The sequence below is a fragment of the Pecten maximus genome, chromosome 17 (genome assembly GCF_902652985.1).
Source record: "Pecten maximus chromosome 17, xPecMax1.1, whole genome shotgun sequence".
Classification (NCBI taxonomy): Eukaryota; Metazoa; Mollusca; class Bivalvia; order Pectinida; family Pectinidae; genus Pecten; species Pecten maximus.
In genome coordinates, this window is record NC_047031.1 from 24290067 (window position 1) to 24312852 (window position 22786).

General features: G+C 36.3%; 1 protein-coding gene across 1 annotated transcript; it reads right to left on the reverse strand.

The window, feature by feature from the left end:
- Nucleotides 1-849: 849 nt before the first annotated feature.
- On the reverse strand, nucleotides 850-11307 carry LOC117315521. The gene is made up of 5 exons (XM_033869752.1): nucleotides 11206-11307; nucleotides 8304-8431; nucleotides 7427-7513; nucleotides 3086-3194; nucleotides 850-1158 (listed from the first exon to the last, which is right to left on the reverse strand). Exons 1-5 carry the CDS (start codon nucleotides 11280-11282, stop codon nucleotides 1068-1070), a joined length of 492 nt encoding a protein of 163 aa, XP_033725643.1. The 5' UTR covers nucleotides 11283-11307; the 3' UTR covers nucleotides 850-1067.
- Between the last annotated feature and the right edge of the window lie 11479 nt (nucleotides 11308-22786).

Here is a 22786-nt window from a genome sequence, read left to right on the forward strand (position 1 = left end):
ATTATGCACAGCTGAGGAAGTGTATTATACAAAATATAAACCATTCTCATAACCAAAATAAACCCCATCTGGGCCCTGCACTATACCTGTGTTTGCAAGACAATGTACTGCTTCATTTCTTTTAAAGAAAATGGACGACTACGCGGTCGTAGTCAGCTGTCAGTAAGTCGCAGTCAAAAGATTTTGTTGATGGTTGTGTATGTTCCTTCTTTTCAACAACTAAGGCCGTATTGAGGTGCTTGGATATCCAGGTTATAGAAGCATTTGTTTACTGTGCAGTAAACTCTAGTCTACATCAGTAGTCTCGGCTATACATACATGTAGTAGGCAATATAAATAAATGTATAAAAAAAGATATTAATTTCAAGCAGTTGGAGCACTTGCCTAAATTGACTAATGTTTGATTGAAATCCGGTTAAAATAAAGTCGCTTGAACCAAAAAGTGGACATACGAACGTAGGTGTGTACGTACGAAAGGTACCTATATCCCAATCTAATTAAAATAGTGATGGTCATTCTCACTACGTTACATAAGACGTAGTGAGAATGGTCATCTATATTTTAATTAGAATGGCGATATCCTTTCACCGGCTTAGTTGCAATCTTGATCTATAAAGGAAAGCTTCTCAAAACCTCATTGAGATGAGAGAATGACTGGTTCTAGAACGTAAAGCTCTTTATAATCAAACAAATACATATTTGGAACATAATTTGATGTTCTCGCAACCATGCAGGGTCATAGGGTGATTTGACGAGTCATTATCAAGTAAAAAAACAACGGCAGTAGCTGATCATTTTGTATCAGAAAGATAAAATGGATGTATTCTTCATGTAACACAGAACAAGAAGTGTTATTTCAAAATAACATTTATTATACATTACCCGATAGAACATGATCTTAAACACATGCATTCCCTCCCGATAGTGACTAACCAGCATAAGCAACAGGCAAGTCTAAGCACTGCAATATCCCACAAAAACACTGTTAATCAAAGAGGTTTGTGTGCAACATGACAATGCTATACGGGTACGAATGTTATTTGCCAAAAATATTGATGAATGTTTAACTAAATCCAATGGTATGTGTTGCTGTAGGGCATTTCTGGTGTTAATTTGCAAATCTCGAGCATGAACACGGTTGGATCTGCTTTGCACGATCTGAAAAAGAAGAAATGATTTTACAAAACACAGCAGCAATCCGTCAATATAGCTTGAGATATCAGACCTTTCTGAAATAAGTCCTTAAGGTAGTTTAGAGTGTATGTCAAAACCAAATCTATAGATACAAGACACAATTCCTTACTTCAGTTGATACATGACACCAACTCCTGTGCCGCAAGTCCCAATTATACCAATAACATATCTTTAAGAGTCACCGAGAACTGCTGATTTCCCCGAGAGGTGTATTTTGACAACCTTTTCTCCCAATCCAGTAATAAGGGAATTTTGAAAATGAAAACTCCCATACTTCTGTATATCTCTTGAATAAAGTTGTGTTTTGAGTTGAATGTGGTACTTTGAACCTCTGCGCATGTAATCAAGCAAAAATACTATACAAATATCAAATTTAGCCTTGTTATATGACGTCATAGTTACCATTACGCCATCAGTATATATGACGTCATCATATGGTATATATGGCGTCATAAATACTCAATGGTGTCATAATGAATAACCAAAGATTTTAAAATGTCATGCCTATGATATCACAGTAATTTGTTTCCACCCTGGTAATTCAGATATGTAATAATGATCATATGAAATTGTCGGCTGATCTCATTTTATGCGGAAAATGCTATTTTTTCTGCTTTACCTAAGGCAATGACAATAATTGACAATATTGTATCATCAACCGTACACTCAATCCATTGAAATTACGTGCTTATCATTGTATAAATCAACTGAAAATAATGTTTCACCAAATAATTAAAATAAATAACACTAACTGTAATGGGTTCCATGGATACGGGGAAATTGATCAGGTAAAATACACCAGAATTCAGTCTATATGGATTGTGAGATACCTAATAAGTTATTTTTAGTTTGTTATAAAACAATTATGCTTAATGAACCCACTCTTAACATGGGCGGATTAGCGAGTTACCTCCCTTTATTCAAATTAGATGATAAGCTAGATGTTTAACAAGTTTTAAATTGTTTTTGTGTATTTTTGAGCAATTATGAAAGAAAATGAAGCTTGATCAAGCATGGTTAAGCACATTTTTTTAAATGACATTTTTCAACAATTATAAGTTAGCAGTGTAGAGTAAAAATGCCCAATTCTGAAAAATATGGCACATGATTTAGAAATGTAAACATTGCCAGTTAATCCTACAATGTATATTACCTCTAATACAATCTAATTAGAATTTAGGTGGTCATGTTCACTACGTTATATGAACCGTAGTGAGAATGACCATCTAGATTTTAATTAGATTGCCTCTAATAAAGTATAAATATTTGTAATCTGTACAACATTTACATTTTTTATACAGCTTTGAAGGATATGTAAATCTATATTTTCTGTGATTTTTTTAGGGTTGTAAATACCATGGTAACAGCTTAAATAATGCTCAAAAATTGCAAAATATTATGATATTTGACCCAAAATGACACAATCCTCAACACATTTTTTTTTTTTTCTGAAACCTATTTGAAATTAAATATCTCTATCCCAAAGACAAGATTAATCTTGTTTTGACACATGTTTTAAACTAAGTTTTCCTGCTATCTTACCTTTTCTGTGGGCTTCCATTTTTCACTGTAGGCAAAACTAAATTTCCTGTGTAAACACAGTTTCGGAAAATCAAGAAATTAAAAATCAAGGAACCAATTTATTATTTTTGTTTTAACAAAAGCGAAGACTGTATGCCTTACTTCATACTGAATATACCAATTATAACGTATTTTTTTTTAAATTATGCATATCATAATACAGGAGAATTGCCCATGGCCAGGCTGTCCTACTGTAGTGTGCTACCATATTCTGTATAAGTATAATATGATATGCTAAAATGAAAAATCCTATCGTTTTTAAATGTCAACGTTTTTGGGGAACTTCTTATTTCACAGTATGCTATCTTACCCGTAGCTGAATCTACCAACCGCTGCGAAGCCTTTTGGGATTGGTATTTCAAACCCAATTCTGTTCGAAAACAGCACCTTAGGTCTGAAACAATCTGTCGTAGCAATACCTGTAACAAATACAATACTTAATTGGTTTATCAGTAAATTAGTTGAGTATCGTTATAATGATTTAATTGGGGTCGAGAACAAACCCTGATATAACGCTTGTATAAGAGTTAATCGAGAATTTTCTTTGAATTTTACTGCGAGAATTTTATTTTTCACAGTAATATTTTACAACCGACATCAATAAAAATGCTTAACACGAACTACTATACTATCTAACAATAATAAAACTTAGTACAGAAGTTGACAAATCATAGCATAATTGTATAGAAATTAACTTTATTACCTGATTATTCCTAGAGAACATACAAACACAGCCAGGGTACTGATGATGAACCGTTATTTCTAACTGTGAACTTAAATTTGATCAGAAAGATTATATAACCACTTAATATCGACTTTGGTGCTGATAGGAAAGTTATGTTGAGACTTTATAAAGCGCTTATTCTATCATAATATGACTGCGATTCCATTGTCTGTAGTTTTGCTAGAAAATCGTATCGGAGCCTTCAAAACAACACCATCTGCGAGTCTCTATGTAGAGGCAAACGAACCATCACTGTATAATCGTCACAATAACTTCACAATACGCCCTTCAATTAAAATCTGACCTCTCAAACCCTGTCTATTCCCTTGTATATTTATACAAATACTAAGGATTTATTTCAAAATATACCAAAATGCATTCCGCAGTTGGAATACGGCTGTCTTGTAATGAATATCGACTCAATCTCATCCTTTTGTACAATAGAAATCCCTTCGTGGTCTTTAAAAGTTCCGAATATTGACCGCTCTCTTCACGACACAATTTAATCTAATACTGGCCTTCATATCTTTCGTTTGTCAGTTTTAGACCTACAGTCAAAATACAGTGGCTTCCAATCATTCTACACTTATGGTTCAAAGAACGATCATTAGGTAGCAGCAGCTACTTGGCATGCCGTCTTCCGAATGACGCTTCGATATTCTATGCAGAAGCCCACGCTATCTGCCTTACTCGCTAACAAGTTAAAACTAACATCTTAAAGAGAACAATGATCTATTCTTACCCTTTATCTGTCTTAGAGAGTTAGTAACATAAATCTAAATAACATCTCTATTCCAAAAAAAAAATGGATAGCCTCGCCATAAATTGTCATATTATATTTTTGCTAGGTTCCTGGAAATACCGGAATACCTGGCAATGAAAAAACAGATCGCGCTACAAAAACGGCATTAGCACTTCCACCAACTGATTTTAAACATCATTTTAACGATTGTAAGCCGTTTACAATTAAGTTTTTATTATTAAAGTGGCAACATGAATGGACAATAAACTTTACTAAATCAAAGGAAATTTCGGTGTATGTTCTTGCTACAGGGACAATCGACGAGACGAGGTTGTTCTTGCTCGTCTTAGGATGGGCCATCAATAAATAACGTAGTCCTACTGATTGAAGCGTGATGACCAGCCTAAGTGCATCGTGTGCAATGGACTATTTACCGTTAACACTTTATCTATCTATCTAACTAACTAACAGGTAAAAATCTAGGTTACAAAGACCATTTTTGCCTCTTTACCTAAGTCCTTTATAAATCTGACCAATTACTTAAATAAGTTAATATGACTTCATATACTACCTGGTCATTATCGGGTTTAGTCCATATGAGCCTATGCTATATGTTGTTCAGACAACAAAAGTGAAAGAATGTACTTTCTGGGGTTTTTTAAGGCCTTCCATTATGAGTTAGTTTTGCAATTAAGCGTACTTTAGGAGTTCTAGGGAGTTGATGTTGGGTCTGTAGCATGCAGGAATGAAGGTCTTACAATCTTGTTTAAGTGAATGACCTTGACCTACATTCAGGGTTTGTTTGTTTGTTTATGTTTTACGGCCCATTGACAACTAGGGTCATTTAGGGCCAAACAATATACTATCGGGTTTTTTTTATTTTTAAAGTTTAAATCAGATACAATTTGTCATTTTTAAAAGCATTCGTATTGTATATATATATCATTATGATAAAAAAAACAAGTGTCCAATGGGCCCGAATTTCTTACCTGCAATGCAGTGATCTTTTCATATATGGATCCTGCAGTTGTGAAATTATACTACAGGGCCAATATAATGTCTCGGCACTTTGGCTATTCAGAAGTCATTTGAAGGTTTAAACATACTTGACCGACGTGACCTTGAATGTGAGTCAGGGTCATTCATTTGAACAAACTTGGTAGCCCTTCGCCCCACCATGCAACAGACCCAATATCACCTCCCCGGGACTTTTGGTTATTGAGAAGAAGTCGTTTAAAGATTTTAGACTTTTTGACTCCTGTGACCTTGAATGAAGGGCAAGGTCATTGATTTGAACAAACTTGGGAGCCCTGTAACCCTACATGCCTCAGGCCAAATATTAGGTCTCTGGGACTATTGGTTATTAAGAAGTCATTTAAAGGTTTTAGACCTTTTGTCCCCTGTGACCTTGAATGAAAGTCAAGATCATTTATTTGCACAAACTTGGTAGCCTTTCACCCCAGCATGCTACCAACTCAATATCAACCCCCTGGGACTCTTGGTAATTGAGCATAAGCTGTTTAAAGATTTTAGCATTTTTTAACTATGTGACCTTAAATGAAAATCAAGGTCATTCGTATGAACAAACTTGGTATCGCTTCATCCCAGCATGCTACAGACCCAACATCAACTCCCTAGGACTCTTGGTTATTGTGAAGAAGTCGTTAAAAAATTTCAGCCTATTCGATCCCTATGACATTGAATGAAAGTAAAGGTCATTCATTTGAACAAACTTGGTAGCACTTCACCCCAGCATGCTACAGACCAAACATCAACTCCCTGGTACTCTTGGTTATTGGGAAGTCGTTTAAAGATTTCAGTCTACTTGATCCCTGTGACCTTGAATGACGGTCAAGGTAATTCCTTTGAAAAAACTTGATAGCCCTTTATCCCAGCATGTTACAGACCCAATATAGCAACTCCCTGGGACTCTCGGTTATTGAGAAGAAGTCGTTTAAAGGTTTTAGCCTTCTTGACCCCTGTGACCTTGAATGAAGGTTAAGGTCTTTCATTTGAACACACTTGGTAGCACTTCACCCCAGCAGGTCACAGACCCAATATTAACTCCCTGGGACTCTTGGTTATTGAGAAGAAGTTGTTTAAAGATTTTAGCCTTTTTGACCCCTGTGACCTTGAATGAAGGTCAACTTTATTCATTTGACCAAACTTGGTGGCCCTTCACCCAAGAATGCTACAGTCCCAATATTAGGTCTTTGTGCCTTTTGGTTATTGAGAAGAAGTTGTTGAAATGGAAAAGTTTACGCCGGACAGTCAGTCGAACAACGGACGGACGACGGACGCCGCGGCATAAGCTCACTAGCCCTACAGGCAGGTGAGCTAAATATGGTTAAAATGGTAAAATTTATATATGTACGAATAGATCATCTGAACTTTGTGATATAAATAGAGCGTCAAAGAGAGTAACGTAAAAGACTGTCTTAAAAATAGATCGATTTTTTTCAAGTAGCTAAATATTGTTTTCGAATCCACGGAACTGAAAAGGTTTTTCATATCCGGGTCTCGAAAGTATTGATCACGAATGTGCTTGAAATCGGAGTTTCGGTTGTACTTTTAAAAGTTTGTTGCAAGTTTTGCGAGACCAGTGTTGCTGTCATTTACTCTGGATGGCAGAAATAATTAAAGTTTGAAATCTGTATATAGTATTTTGATATTTCTTGTAGATTTAGAGCTTGTTTTGCTTGGCGGTAAACAAGTTCGTTGCCTTTAATTCCGACATGGTTCGGAATCCAAAGTAATGTTATTTTGCATTTTTTTAAGATACGAGATATTCGATAAACAAGGATGTGTATGAGTATATTTTATTGATCTCGGAATTGTAAATTTTGAAGGACAGATAGAGAGTCGAAACAAATGATTGCCTTTCTAATGCGTTGTTCATCAATATGGTCGAGGGCCAAATCGATGGCACATGCTTCCGCCGAGAAAATAGAGGCATTGTCTGGTAAACGGATTGAAGAGCAATGGTGATCGGTGTAGCATGCTGCGGAGACCTTTTCTCCATGTTTTGAGCCATCAGTGTAGATCTGAACGTGATCATGGAAATCTACATTCAAGGTCATCAAAGTAAATACTCTATCAATTTTGTCAAAAGTGTGAAAAGCCCGTCAAATTGTTAGCCAACAATTTCTAGTATTGTATATGTTACTGCTTTTCCGGTGACTCACCTTTCAGTTTACAGCAGATCGCTCCTTGTCGGTTTAAGCCCCTAAACGAAAAATTGGGAGAACACCGTGGTGTTGGATTGGTTTCACCTATTGTAGAAACAAGAACATTTTAAAGCGTTTACATGATTATGTCAGCATATATTGAAGAAACAGTCATTTTAAAGCGTTTACATGATTATATCAGCATATATTGAAGAAACAGTCATTTTAAAGCGTTTACATGATTATGTCCGCGTATATTTTAGAAAATACAATCATTTTAAAGCTTTTACATAAATATGTCAGCATTTATTGAAGAAACACAATCAATTCAAAGCTTGTACACGTATATGTGTTAGAAGTAAAGTATTACCAACATCAAACCTTTATATAAGTCAATGGAGCGATGTAGATGACAACAAAATGATGCATTTTCAAAAGTCAAAGGTCATGAGTGTTACGTAGCAACTGTGTTTGTTACGTCATTGTTGAAAGAAGGTGGCTGGTTTTGTTGTATACACATGTTTCTTATATATTATGTTTTTTCTCTACACTTGTCATAGGTTTCTATAAATACCATGTGTTTGGAACAGTAAAAATAAATTTGCTGAAGCAGATTTTATTTTATTTTATTTTTATTTTTTTGCGGATCGTAACACGACCAATTGCTAGAATGTAATGTATAATATAACGAATAAATCAAAAAAAACATAGTTTATTGCAAATTATAGTCGATTATAAATATAAATTCTTGCCAAAGAAAATTGATAGAGTTAAAGGAAATAATGGAAAATTACTGCAAAGGTATTGCTATATATTCTAACTACTTGACAGTGTAAAAGAAACATACATGTATTTTCACATGCGGGAATGCATTACTAACTATATTTTCACTCACATTTTTCTTCGGGCATAGGCGCCGCTCGACAAGATAGCTGGAGCTTTCCTACGGCAGGGTTAAATACAGAACTGGCCGGAATGGTACCTGTTGGACATTTTTCAAAAAACAAGCCGCTTGTCGGTTGCCTGAATTAAATTTAAAAAATAACAAACTGATCAATCGAATAATGAGTCTAGTTAATAGGCAATTCATTTTAATTATCTTTAACTGTTAGTACTTCATGTACTCGGTGGATAAGAATATTATTCTAATTACTTTAGCTGCAGATAGAACGTTCAATAATACTTAGCCAAACAACATTCAACTGTTTGTTTAGCCAAAATATCAAATATGTTGCCGAAATCGTATTGACGTTTGAAATAGATATCTTAAAAAACTCTTAAATGTGATATCCAATCTAATTAAAATATATATATGTTCATTCTCACTACGTTACTCTACGTAACGTAGTGAGAATGACCATCTAGATTGTAATTAAATTGTGTGATCTCTGGACTAGATTCTGTTACCTGGAATAATAACACTTACTAAACAAATTGTATATATGATCTGCAATTTTTCTTACGTTTTGTGACATCTTTTAACCGTATACATGTAGAAAAGAGCTTGTACTTCTCTTTGCATACGTGTTGTTTCCATACAAGTTTGATTGTATGGAAGAGATTATCATAACAGGCAGGTGTAAATATCTTCAATGTAACATAACTTAACCAACGTTAAGTCATTTAAAAATAATAAATTGCATAAAATATTTAAATGTAATCAGAACTGTTCATTCAAAACGAGGCTAATGTTTTGTTAACTCTAGTTCAAAACCTATCAAAAGTAAGTATATCAGATATTATTTTGATTTAAACATATTTTATTGTATCTTAATATATACATGGGAATTGGGCACAAGTTATCAAACTTATATTAAGTCCTTTCCCTATATAATTTATTTTTACAAGATGACATATATTTACATATTTGAGAGAGAGAGAGTTAAATAAAAATGGATGAAGATATTGTTAGCTCTCTCCGTTCGCTTCCTATGCCTCCTGGAAATTCGATTTTCTTTTGCCATCGGCATCGGAATAGATATGATAAACATACATTAATTTACACAGATATATATAGAGAGATAAGGGTAATTAAAATCTATATGAATCAAGAATGTATTTCTGGGTGTTTTTGCATATTGTAGCATTATCCTCTATCAATCTAATTAAAATCTAGATGGTCATGTTCACTTCGTTACATGAACATCTAACAACATCCCATAAGGAGTCACGTTCTGATGACCTCTGAGGTGTGTATTTCACTTTCAGGGCGAATTGGTATTTTGTCGATATCATCGAAGCAAAACATTTCGGCAAATTATATAGCTATATGCTTTATGGGATGAACTGACTTGAAACAAATTGACAGATTATACAAGCCTTGCACTCTAGTCATGCTAATTCGGACATAAAAATTCACTTCCGAGATTCTGGAAGTAGTCATTTGGTTGGCTAAACCAAAAGGTCACCCTGACGTGACCCCTTATGGGATGTTGTTAGATGTTCATGTAACGTAGTGAGAATGACCATCTAGATTTTAGATTGATCCTCTATAGATAAATCACTGCTTCCATACAGTAACACCTGCAGATCTAGCGGTATGAAATTGTTAAGATTCCGGTACAATTCGATTATTTGTTCAACATAATTATTACAGACGAAGAAATGATATGTATCCTTAATAGGATGACCACATTGACAGTGACTATAATCAATCAGATGAGATCGGAAAAAGTCATTTTTTCAAGTACTACAACTATTTCTTAACCTGGCATGCAATATATTAGACTTTCTATTTCCAACAGAGTAATGATAAGGTTCTTTTGAAAAATTAGTGATAGACTTTTTAAAAGCTAAGTATCAGTTACTTTGCCTAGTTTCTAAATCTAATTGGTTCCAAAGTCGAATAGTAGCCGGGAAAAACGGAATATTGGTCAAATGAAGTCGGAAATTTGGTAAAGAGTAGTTATTAGTGTATCGGAGGTTATAGTGAGAGTTTTCAGATACTAAAGAAGACAGTAGAGCGGATAAATAGCTTGGTGTTAGGTGATTTGTGGCTTTATAGAAAAGTTGCAGTTTTCTCCTAGTACGACGAGTAGCAAGTGGTTCTAAACCACTTCTGGAATATAACGAGTCCGCTAGCAAAAGATGGTAATCCAGTAACTATTCCTGCTATTTCTAAGTTAAGTTTTTCCAATTTGCCTGCATCACCGAGAACACACCCGTCCCAAACCTCGCAACAGTATTCAAATAATGGCAGAATATAAGACTTGTACATTTTAATTAAAGGTTGACTTTTAAATGATATTTGAGCTTTCGCAGGATACTTACCTATTTTGATACCTTTTTACAAATGTCAACATGAGTGGACCATCTACAATTTGTATCTAAAGTAACTCCTAGGAGTTTATGGTTATCAACAAATTCTACATCCACATTATTAAAGCTTATATCTATTCCATGCTCATTATTTGAAATAGGTAAAGCTTCCGTTTTCAGAGGGTTGAATTTCACCAGCCCTGTTTCTGCCCAATTTTGAAATTTAACTAAGTCATTATTTCTTTTCGTTTCAAATTCCAAAAGATATTATGAAGACCTCCGTTTCAGTTTAAATACTTAAGCATGAAAAAGAAGGCATGCCCAAACTTTCAAAATGTTGTTCAGAAAAACGCATCTACATCTGATCATGAAGTAAACTGACAATCGTCAAAATGACAGGTATATAATTTCTGAGCAAGATTAAAAAACTAAAATAATCATTTATTTATTTTGTTATTGAATAAATACTACAAAGAAGTAACAATACTAAACATATTTGTACACACCTGCCCCTCGCTTTTTCATTCTCCTTTACTTACGTAATAGCCGTCGATGAGCTGACAAAGACACCAGCGATTGCCGCTAAAAGATAAACAGCCATCACATGACACGCCATGATAATGCTCTGTGGCAAATACAGGCAAAACCAGTTGTTTTATATCGACAGCTCGTAATGTATGCGCATGACGAATTCCTCTGATATGCATGCAAAAACTCGTACCTGCGGTAAGATTTTAAATTGCTGAGAAGCGACTAAATTAGGGATATTTTTATTCTGAACAGCTTGTTCACTTTGTCTTTCTTGACAGGCCTCAATGTTTGCCTTTATTGTAACGTTCGGCCCTCCATGGAACTCGTTGGTTTCAATCCCCTTGTAAAAACAATAAAAACATGCCTTAAAAAATAGTAGATAGTACTCACCTGTTTTCGATCTGTGAGACTGGTTTGCCCGTTCTTAGGATTATTCTTGGTCAACTTCCTATTAGGTATTTCTAACATCGCCTCCAACACATAGATACGAACTTCAACGAGTTAAGGGGGCGTATAGAAATGTCTACTCACATCTAATACTAATCTGAGTTGAACAGTTCAACTAATCACAGTTGTACGGTAAGACAGATAATTTCAAACGATATTAATATTATCCGAGGTGTAACTAATCTGAGTTTACGATTCATCACGATTTACACCATACTCCATATAATTAACAAGAGATCCCAGAGGGATCTTGGCGCCCACCATTGAATGATCTTTATAGGTTCCATGTCAGATTGATCTTTTCTCTACTTTTCCCTTCTTCTAAGTCTTACTAATCTGTGTTAATTCAGAAACAGTCCTCTAGTACTTTTCAAACAAGGAGAACCTATATATAAAATTTAAGATTTAGCGATAATGGCTGTCTGTTGTTTTCGGATTGGTCCCAAAATGCAACACCAGGGACCAAGCGGAACCTACATATGAAATTTGAGAAAGATCCCTTCAGTACCTTATGTAAAATAGCGATAACAAACTTCAATTGTCAAAATTTAAGATGGCTGCCTGTTGGGCAGGTTGTTTTCTGACTGGTCTCAAAATCCAATATGCATAACTAGGCACAGAGGGCAACCTACAAATGAAATTTCAGAAAGATCCCTTCAGCAATTTCTGATAAATAGCGATAACAAACTTCAATTGTCAAAATCCAAGATGGCTGCCTGTCGGCCATGTTGTTTTCCGATTAGTCTCAAAATGCAATATGCATAACAAGGCACAAAGGGGTATCTACATATGAAATTTGAGAAAGATCCCTTCAGTACTTTATCAGAAATAGCGATAACAAACTTCAATTGTCAAAATCCAAGATGGCTGCCTGTCGGCCATGTTGTTTTCCGATTCGTCTCAAAATGCAATATGCATAACTAGGCACCAAGGGGAGCCTACATATCAAATTTGAGAAAGATCCCTTCAGTACGTTATCAGAAATAGCGACAACAAACTTCAATTGTCAAAATCCAAGATGGATGCCTGTCGGCCATGTTGTTTTCCGATTGGTCTCAAAATGCAATATGCATAACAAGGCACCAAGGGGAGCCTACATATGAAATTTGAGAAAGATCCCTTCAGTACTTTATCAGAAATAGCGATAACAAACTTCAATTGTCAAAATCCAAGATGGCTGCCTGTCGGCCATGTTGTTTTCCGATTGGTCTCAAAATTCAATATGCATAACTAGGCACCAAGGGGAGCCTACATATGAAATTTGAGATAGATCCCTTCAGTAGTTTCTGAGGATTAGCGATAACAAGAATTGTTTACGGACGGACGGAGGGACGGACCACGGACCACGGACGCAGGGCGATTTGAATAGCCCACCATCTGATGATGGTGGGCTAAAAATCCAACAGTGCTTTCATCTTTAACATTTGTTTGTTCGTTTATGTTTTACGGCCCATCGACAACTAGGGTCATTTAGGGCCAAACAATATACTAACATGTTTTATTTTTAAAGTTAAAATCAGATAAAATTTGTCATTTTTAAAAGCATCCGTATTGTATATTTAGATCATTATGATAAAAAAGTTGGTTAAAAATGGTAAAATATATATATGTACGAATAGATTATGTGAACTTTGTTATATAAATAGAACGTCAAAGACAGTAACGTAAAAGACATCAAAGTCTATAAAATAGATCGATTTCTTTCAAGTAGCTAAATATTGTTTTCGAATCCACGGAACTGAAAAGGGTTTTCATATCCGGGACTCGAAAGTACTTATCACGAATGTGCTTGAAATCGGAACATTCTATTAAAAAATGCTCCACTGTGAATTGAGCATCACATGCATAACACACCGGTGGATCCTCTCGTTTCAAAAGGAACGAATGAGTAGGATATGTGTGCCCGGTACGGAGCCGAGAGATAACTTTTTCCTCTCTACGATCCTTCCGGCTTGGTTTTGATGTTTTAAGTTTTGGCTGTACATTAAAAAGTTTGTTGCTCGTCTCGAGAGACCAGCGTTGCTGTCATTCACTCTGAATGGCAGAACTAATTACAGGTTTGAAATCTGTATATGGTATTTTAATATTTGTTTGTTGCAGATTTAGAGCATGTTTTGCTTGGCGGTAAACAAGTTCGTTGCCTTTAATTCCGACATGGCTCGGAATCCAAAGTAATGTTATTTTGCATTTTTCTAAGATACGAGAAATTCGTAAAACAAGGTTTTGTATGAGCATATTCTTTGGATCTCGTGATTGTAAATTCTGAAGGACAATCACTTAATGAAACGAATAGGTGATATCACCAATTCGAATAGGTGATATCACCAATTCGAATAGGTGATATCACCAAATCGAATATCACTTAATGAAACGAATAGATGATATCACTCATTCGAATAGGTGATATCACCACTTCGAATAAGTGATATCACTTAAGAATTTTATAAGTGATATCAACTATTCGAATGGGTGATATCACCTATTCGAATAGGTGATATCACTTAAGAATATTTTTAAGTGATATCACCTATTCCAATTGGTGATATCACCTATTCAATTCATTACGTGATATCACCTATTCGAATAGGTGATATCACTTGATTGAAAAATGAATTGGTGATATCACCTATTCGAATAGGTGATATCACTGATTGAACAGTGTAAACACACTTTCGGAAAATCCGGAAATTTAAAATCCGGAACCAATTTATTAATTTTTGATTCAACAAATGTGAAGCCTGTATGTACTACGTCATATTGAATATACCAATTATAGTGTACATTCATTTTTTTTCATTTTTATGCATATCATAATACAGGAGTTATTTCCTTAACAAACAAAAATCGCCCATGGCCCGGCTGTCCTACTGTAGTGTGTTACCTGAGGAAGGCTTTAGGTTCTGTCCCCTGGCGGAGACATACCCGAGTCTTTAAAAATTGTAGTTGTTGCTCCTGCTTAGCGCTCAGCATACAATGAGTGGGACGACTGGTTCGCCCGTTGTCAGTATATTGTGACCGGGTGGGGTGTGCAACTGGTTATCTTCGGCAGTAAGTCTCAGTTTAGTAGCAATATAAATCGGCAAAAGTTCCGGCCTATCACAAGGAGACTTAACACGAACATACCGCAGCCTTCCAAAACACATACGCACTCACCACACGCATGCATGTCGCACGCACGAAAGGCCGTCCTTAAATGACCTTAGCTGTTAATAGGACGTTAAACAAAATAAACCAAACCAAACCTTAGCTGTTAATAGGACGTTAAACAAAATAAAACAAACCAAACCAAACCCTGCAATGGACAAATGTATGGACTGTAAGAAAATAGTGAGGTTGTTTCTTTATTTTTACTTAATAATATCATTGCTACAATTTAAAAAAATAATATATCGTGCAATATTTCTGCAAAAAAAATATAAAAATGTTACCTGCGTGGTAAACACCTTGTTCCCTCTATGCGTGCATTTTTCAATGAATTTCATCCAGTAGGCAATTAAAAAAACAACAGCTAATTTATCAAAATTAATGAAATACAAAGTAAAAAAAAATTAGATAAATATTACTTCGCCAGAGAATCTATATCAGTTAATGTGAACTGTGATACCAAGATCACGTACACTATGTTATTAAATACATATCCGGATCCCGTGGGATTTGTTTTATTTGTCTCAAACTATATTTATGTATCAAATACTATCAGATTCCTACTGTAACTTTTAATTACTGAATAAAACTTAAAAACACACAACATGCATACGTTTATTCAGACAAATCATTTATCAAATAATTACTCGCTTCAAGATGAAGGTGAAGGCCGCGTCACAGTCGCCATTGCGTTAGGAAGTGTGCTCTGCAGTCGGAGATGTAATCAATAAAAAGACCACTGAAAATACCTTTTGTGGGTTTTCACCCGCAAACACACTGCCTCGGGACAATATATACAGACTTATATGCCACAATCACGGTTAGTACATATGTATTTATATGTACCTATTCAACAAACATACAGACACGCTCGATTGACTTCCAGAGCTTACCTGTGTCTCGGTGAATGGCGATGTTTTTACAGTACCATTGATCAAGATATTATGGTCTACTGATTTTCCAAGGGGAAATTAGCCTCGACTTTTGTGCCCGTTATAAACAAGTTTGTTTATATTTTTGCTGAGAATAAGGTGCCCGCTGCCCGCGTTGAGCAGGTCCCGCTATATAGAGGTTCAATAAAGAGTAAAACTTGACGGGGGGAATTGAAAGTGCCCGTTATAGACAGGTGCCCGCTATATAGAGGTGCCCGTTAACACAGGTTTGACTGTACTGATCTTTTGATACGTGTCTCTGTGAAAAGAGGTAAGAAGAGGTGGCATCAAACTCCTGACCTGCTATTAACATAATCTGTAAAATAAGTCAGAATAATTTATATGCCAAATGCATATTACTTCTAGCAAAGGTGTGTGGGCTTAGAGGACTATTAAATAATTGTAATGTACAACAGTCGGAGGTAAACAATTATATATATTGTTTACTAAATACAATGAGAAAGAACGATTTTTTTTCTTTCTAAAAAATCACAAAATGATAATCATATTCAAAATTTGAATTTTTAATTGACGGCTGTGAGTTGGGATTTCTTACTAAGTCATCAGCATTGATGAAGCAAACTATCATTATTTCATTCGAGACCTTTTTTACTTTATATTATTACCTCACCTGGTCCGAAGGACAAATATGTGAGCTTCTGCCATACCGTGGCGTCCGTCGTCCGTCAACAATTTAATCTGTTTGGAATGTAACCTTATTCAGCTATGTGATGAGGATTAAAAAAAACTACACATGGTAGGGCTTGGGGAGGAACCGAAGGAGAGAAATTTAGTTTATTTACTATAAAATAACTTCCTTTGCTGACCAAAGCGACGGATATCCCTCCTATTGAACTGCATCTTTAGGTGGTGGTAATTAAAAAGGCGGGCTTTAAAAAAATTGGTTTGGTTTGGTTTATTAGTCCCCTGCCGTTTGAAAAACGGGGGGACTTTAATTTTACCCTCCGTCCGTCTGTCTGTCCGCCCGTCCGTCTGTCCGTCCGTCTGTCTGTCTGTCATGCAACAGTTGTCCGGACAACTCCTTCTAAAGTACTACTCCGATTTTAACAAAACTTGGTATACATGATCAGTATAACATGTAGTTGTGCATCCCACATTTTTTTTTCGAAAAAACATTTTTCAAAATGGCCGCCGGCTTCTCATTGGTTGAGGCTTGTCCGGACAACTCCTCTTAAATTACTACTCCCGATTTTAATGAAACTTGGTATGCCTTATCAGTATAACATGTAGTTGTGCATCCCATTTTTTTTTTTCGAAAAAACATTTTTCAAAATGGCTGCCAGCTCCTCATTGGTTGAGGCTTGTCCGGGCAACTCCTCCTAAAGTACTACTCCGATTTTAACGAAACTTGGTATACATGTTCAGTATAACATGTAGTTGTGCATCCCACATTTGTTTTTTCGGAAAAACATTTTTCAAAATGGCCGCCGGCTTCTCATTGGTTGAGGCTTGTCCGGACAACTCCTCTTAAAGTACTACTCGGATTTTAATGAAACTTGGTATGCCTTATCAGTATAACATGTAGTTGTGCATCCCAATTTTTTTTTGAAAAAAACATTTTTCAAAATGGCCGCCGGCTTCTCATTGGTTGAGGCTTGTCCGGGCAACTCCTCCTAAAGTACTTCTCCGATTTTAACGAAACTTGGTACGCCTTATCAGTATAACATGCAGTTGTGCATCCCACATTTTTTTTTTCGAAAAAACATTTTTCAAAATGGCCGCCGGCTTCTCATTGGTTGAGGCTTGTCCGGTTAACTCCTCCTAAAGTACTACTCTGATTTTAATGAAACTTGGTATACATTATCAGAATAACATGCAGTTGTGCATCCCACATTTTTTTTTTCGAAAAAACATTTTTCAAAATGGCCGCCGGCTTCTCATTGGTTGAGGCTTGTCCGGATAACTCCTCCTAAAGTACTACTCTGATTTTAATGAAACTTGGTATACATTATCAGAATAACATGCAGTTGTGCATCCCACATTGTTTTTTTCGAAAAAACATTTTTCAAAATGGCCGCCGGCTTCTCATTGGTTGAGGCTTGTCCGGATAACTCCTCTTAAAGTACTACTCCGATTTTAATGAAACTTGGTATGCCTTATCAGTTTAACATGTAGTTGTGCATCCCACATTTTTTTTCGAAAAAAAAACATTTTTCAAAATGGCCGCCGGCTTTTCATTGGTTGAGGCTTGTCCGGGCAACTCCTCCTAAAGTACTACTCCGATTTTAACGAAACTTGGTTTACATTATCAGTATAAGATGTAGTTGTGCACCCGTTATTTTTTTTATCAAAAGAAAAACATTTTTCAAAATGGCTGCCGGCTCCTCATTGGTTGAGGCTTGTCCGGGCAACTCCTCCTAAAGTACTACTCCAATTTTAACGAAACTTGGTATACATTATCAGTATAAGATGTAGTTGTGCACCCGTTATTATTTTTTTTCCAAAAAAACATTTTCAAAATGGCTGCCAGCTCCTCATTGGTTGAGGCTTGTCCGGGCAACTCCTCCTAAAGTACTTATCCGATTTTAACGAAACTTCGTATACATGTTCAGTATAACAGTTAAAAAAATGGGAAATGAACAGGTGCACTCCTAGGTCAGGCAGGGGACTTTGTATTGCTATTGCAATACTATCCATCCTTATTTTGTTTAACGTCCAGCTAAGGTCCTTAAAGGACGGCCTCCCGTCCGTGCTGAATGCATGCGTGTGGCAAAGTAGTGTTTTGGGAGACTGCGGTATGTTTGTGTTAAGTCTCCTTGTAATAGGCCGGAACTTTTGCCGATTTATATTGCTACCTCACTGACGCTTACTGCCGAAAACACCCAGCAGGACGCCCCACTCGGTCACATTATACTTACAAAGGACGAACCAGTCGTCCCCACTCCTAATATGTTGAGCGCTAAGCAGGAATAGGAGTAACTACCATTTTTAAAGACTGGTATGTCTCGGCTAGGGGACGGAATTCAAAGCCTTCCTCGCAGCGGCGAACGCTGAACTAAAGGCCAAAAATGAGGCATTGTCAAGGGATACATTAGGAAGAAGAAAGCTGTTCGGAATGAAGAGAAAAGATAGGATCCCAAATTGAGTCGCCTATTACGATCGTGTCATGGGGGCAACAGGTTCAATTCTTACGCCCTACCTGCAGGGATAAATTCATCAAAACCAAGCTATTCATCAAACATGGTATATGCATTGTCGAAATGATATCGGACTGGATCTGTTTTTTGATGATATGGATGAATATTCATTCAGTATCTTGCTGACATATCGAGCCTGATTCGTCTTGATGATATATCGATGGCAAAAAATAATTAAAACTGAATTAGTAAAGTTTGGAGATGGTCCCGTAATATGTACTTGTAAGCGCAAGTGCAGTTGTCAGCGTAACTTTCCTCGATATTAGAAATGTCTATTAAGACGATATTGAACAGACCAATATAGTTCCATTGCAACGCTTAGGATCTTTAATATCACCTTTCTTTTCTCATTGTTGTCTTTCTTTACTTTATTTTCCGATGTTGGTGTCTCCTTTCCATCCCTCTCCATATGATCCTGGCTGTTTCGAGGACTTTAAAACTCTAAACAGTCTATGTCAAACCTCTTTAGGGAACAACCAACCAATTGAAAATATATATTTTTGAAACAGCCCCTGTGTATAGAACGTTGAGCCAAGGATAAAATGTCTGGCAGCCACTGATTGGCCAGTATGTTATGAAGTGAGAAAATAGATATGTAGCCTGATAGGTAACTATCAATAAGAAATGTTGATATAAATTTCTTAAGTCCGATTGGTTTTTTTCCCAAAAGTTCACGTAATAATAGTAAACAGGTAAACATTTAAGATTTTTGAGAATTTTTACTGCGAAATTCACCTATTTTCAAAATGGCTACCCTGGAGGAAATTTGAGCTGAAGGACCCAACTTTTTTTTTTGATTAGGTGTTATATCAGACCCTAAACTTTTGTTATAAACCATAATCGTCATATTCAATTCAAGAATTTGAATGAAATAATCCAAAACGTTAACACTAAAGTCTATGGGAAAACAATTGGTTGGTTGGTCTCTATAGCGAGCTACCGCATATGACATTTTGTGCCATCTAGCGTCCCTGGAAACCAGATGTTGGGACCGACAAGCACATTTTCGGACGGGATTCTCATCTTGGAGGCATTGTAGCAGAATTTAGAGAGAAATTGAGATTCAGGGGGGATTGATGATGAAAATATGACACGTGTAGTGTTACAAGGAGGACCATAGACCGGACAGATACGGACATACATTCTATATTTCAATGGTATCGGTATATATCGTGGTACGGTGGTATGCTGGTTGTACTGCTGGCACTACCCCGGTTCAATGTGTGAGTGTGTGTCTGGTTGTTCTGTTGTCACTACCCCGATTCGGTATTCGGTGATGTGTTTGGTTGTTCTGTTGTCACTACCCCAGTTCAGTGTTTGGTGATATATCTGGTTATTTTTTGTTGTCACTTGCCCGGTTCCGTGTTCTGTGTCTGTGTTTCGACTCTTTTATCTAAATAATGGCTCTACTCCTAATGTTTTTTCTCGTTCGGCCTATTTTTCTTCATTTTTTTACAAAAAGACCAGAAATTAGGGGGTGGAGGAGATAACATTGAGTTATCTCCCCCTGATCTTTATTCTATATCTTATTTGTTTATATTTCTGGGTAGCACGATTTCCATACTTGGCTATTAACCAAAAGCCATCACTTTAAATTTAAAGCTTATCAAGATATTAAAATTTACATTTCAAAATTAACTCAATTTTAATGTGGTTTTCTCTTAAGAATTTCATATCCGGTACCAATAGAAGAATCAACCTTCCAGCCTAAGACTTGCAGTCAGGCACTGCATATTTTGATAGCATATACTATGGTTCTATCCTGTTCCAGAAAAGTTATATTTGAATAATGTGAAAGATGCTTTACAATCATCCTGTAATTTCTTGTTTTTAGTGAGATGTTTATTAACTAGTGGTGTACTACTGCTTCGGTCGTTTCTCTGAAAAAAGAGGATTTAATTTATCCATTCGAGGCGATTCATTACTTTTTCATCGTTTTTAAATGTTTGAATATTTTGTAGAACTTTGAGTTTTAAATAGTCATGAAACGTGTAATAACTTTAACATGTGGTATGAACAAATTAATTTCAAATATAACTTCAACTGTTAATGTGTGATTGATATTAATAGTGACGGATGTGGCAACTTCATTTTGTTTAGTGTGTATTGTTAATTTAAGGACGGTTATTAAGTGCGGGATGCATGCCTGAAGTGTATGTTTTTTGGAGGCCCCGTTTTTTCCGAAAAAGTATTGGATGTCTTTAGAAAAAAGCACATATGTAAATAATGTAAAACCTTTTGTACTTATTTTTGACAAAATATGTTTCAATATAATAATTTCCTAGAATATTAGTATGACCTATAATTGAAGCCCAGTCAATTTTGGGTTAAACGTAGACATACTTGAAACAGAACAGGAAGGTATTACACTACAGTGCAGAATAAAGCTTGGTTTTCTCTTATTTTCGTAAGACTCAGAGAATGTTTCCCACATTTTACAATCCCCCCCCCCCCCCCCCCCCCCCCCCCCCCCCCCCCCCCCCCCGTTATAATGTTGCTACTCTTGCTTGTCGCTCACCAAATTTGGAGTGAGACGACTGGTTCGCCCGTTGTCAGTATAATGTGACCGGGTCGGGTGTCCTGCTGGGTGTCTTCAGAAGTATGCCTCAGTGAGGTAGCACTATAGACTGGCAAATGTTCCGGCCTATCACAAGGAGACTTAACACGAAAATATCGTAGCATCCAAAAACGTTCATACGCACTCACCACACGCATGCATGTCGCACACACGGGAGATCGTCCTTAAATGACTTAAGCTGTTAAAAGGACGATAAACAAAATAAATAAAACCAAATCAAATCCCTGTTAAAATGTACGTACCAACCATTCCAACAAAATAACCCGATGGCCTTTCATTTAATCGATGTGAATTAGAAATTTCCTTCTCGGTAGTGTTTTGCAGTCGATAGAGTGAACATCTGATGATGGACATCTGGATATGATATAAGATTCTACTTTCTCCATGATTGATAAGTACATAGATTAAAACGGCGGTTTTCAAATAATTAAATTCATCAGAACAAATTCCATTTTAAGTTCACATGCACTAAGGACAGATGAGGGTGGTGCCGCGTTCGCACAGACCCGTATATAAAAGTGAATTATTAAGTTTCCATCATCAGGTTTCTACAAGGGATTTCACATGAAGATGTATTGAATGGTCTAGATAAAATGAAAATAAAAGATAAAATAAACGCCATACAGATAGCCGAGGACAGGTGTGTAATAACATGTCATAACAGTGACACCAAATGAATTTTGCTGGTTAACGGCACAGAAATAAAAAACCAACCCGTGAACATTTTTGAAGTAGAGAGAATGGTGACAAATGTTACATTAAAGGACGCCCCTTATGAACTTGGGGATGACGCCATAGCGACATATATGTCCAAATACGGACAGGTGGTTTCAGGGAGCATTCGAAGAGGAAACATTCGCGATACAAACATTGAAAATGGTACCAGGTATCTCGATATTGTCGGGTGCGTTCCAACTATCCCAATGCGGACGTCAATAGGGCGGGTTCAACGTGCGAATATTCGCTAATAACAATAGAACACATTGTTTTCACTGCAACGAGAAAGATCACCCGTCTTACAAATGCACTAACAAACCGATCCGTGAACAAAAAAAATGCTTTACATGTGAAAGCACTGAGCATATTGCGCAAAACTGTCCACAAAAGGAACCCTGCTTGTGTCACTATTGCCATCTACCGGGTCACATTCAAACAGAATGCCGACAACGAGAAACGGATCAGTACGGCGTCTACGCGGGGGAAATAAGGGAGGGGAGAGAAACAAAAACTGAGTTATTAACAGAGGAGAAAGAGTCAAGTAATGATGACGAGTCAGATAGTGAATGCGAACAATATGAGGACCTGAAACCCATATCACTCATACACGGCG

Excerpts from the sequence above, each read along its gene's own strand:
- LOC117315521 (XM_033869752.1), bottom strand. The coding sequence starts at position 11,282 with ATGGCGTGTCATGTGATGGCTGTTTATCTTTTAGCGGCAATCGCTGGT. Across the intron at positions 7,514-8,303 it reads GCCTATGCCCGAAGAAAAAT|GTGAAACCAATCCAACACCA; the intron begins GTGAGTGAAAAT and ends TTTCTACAATAG. Across the intron at positions 1,159-3,085 it reads GTTGGTAGATTCAGCTACGG|ATCGTGCAAAGCAGATCCAA; the intron begins GTAAGATAGCAT and ends CTTCTTTTTCAG.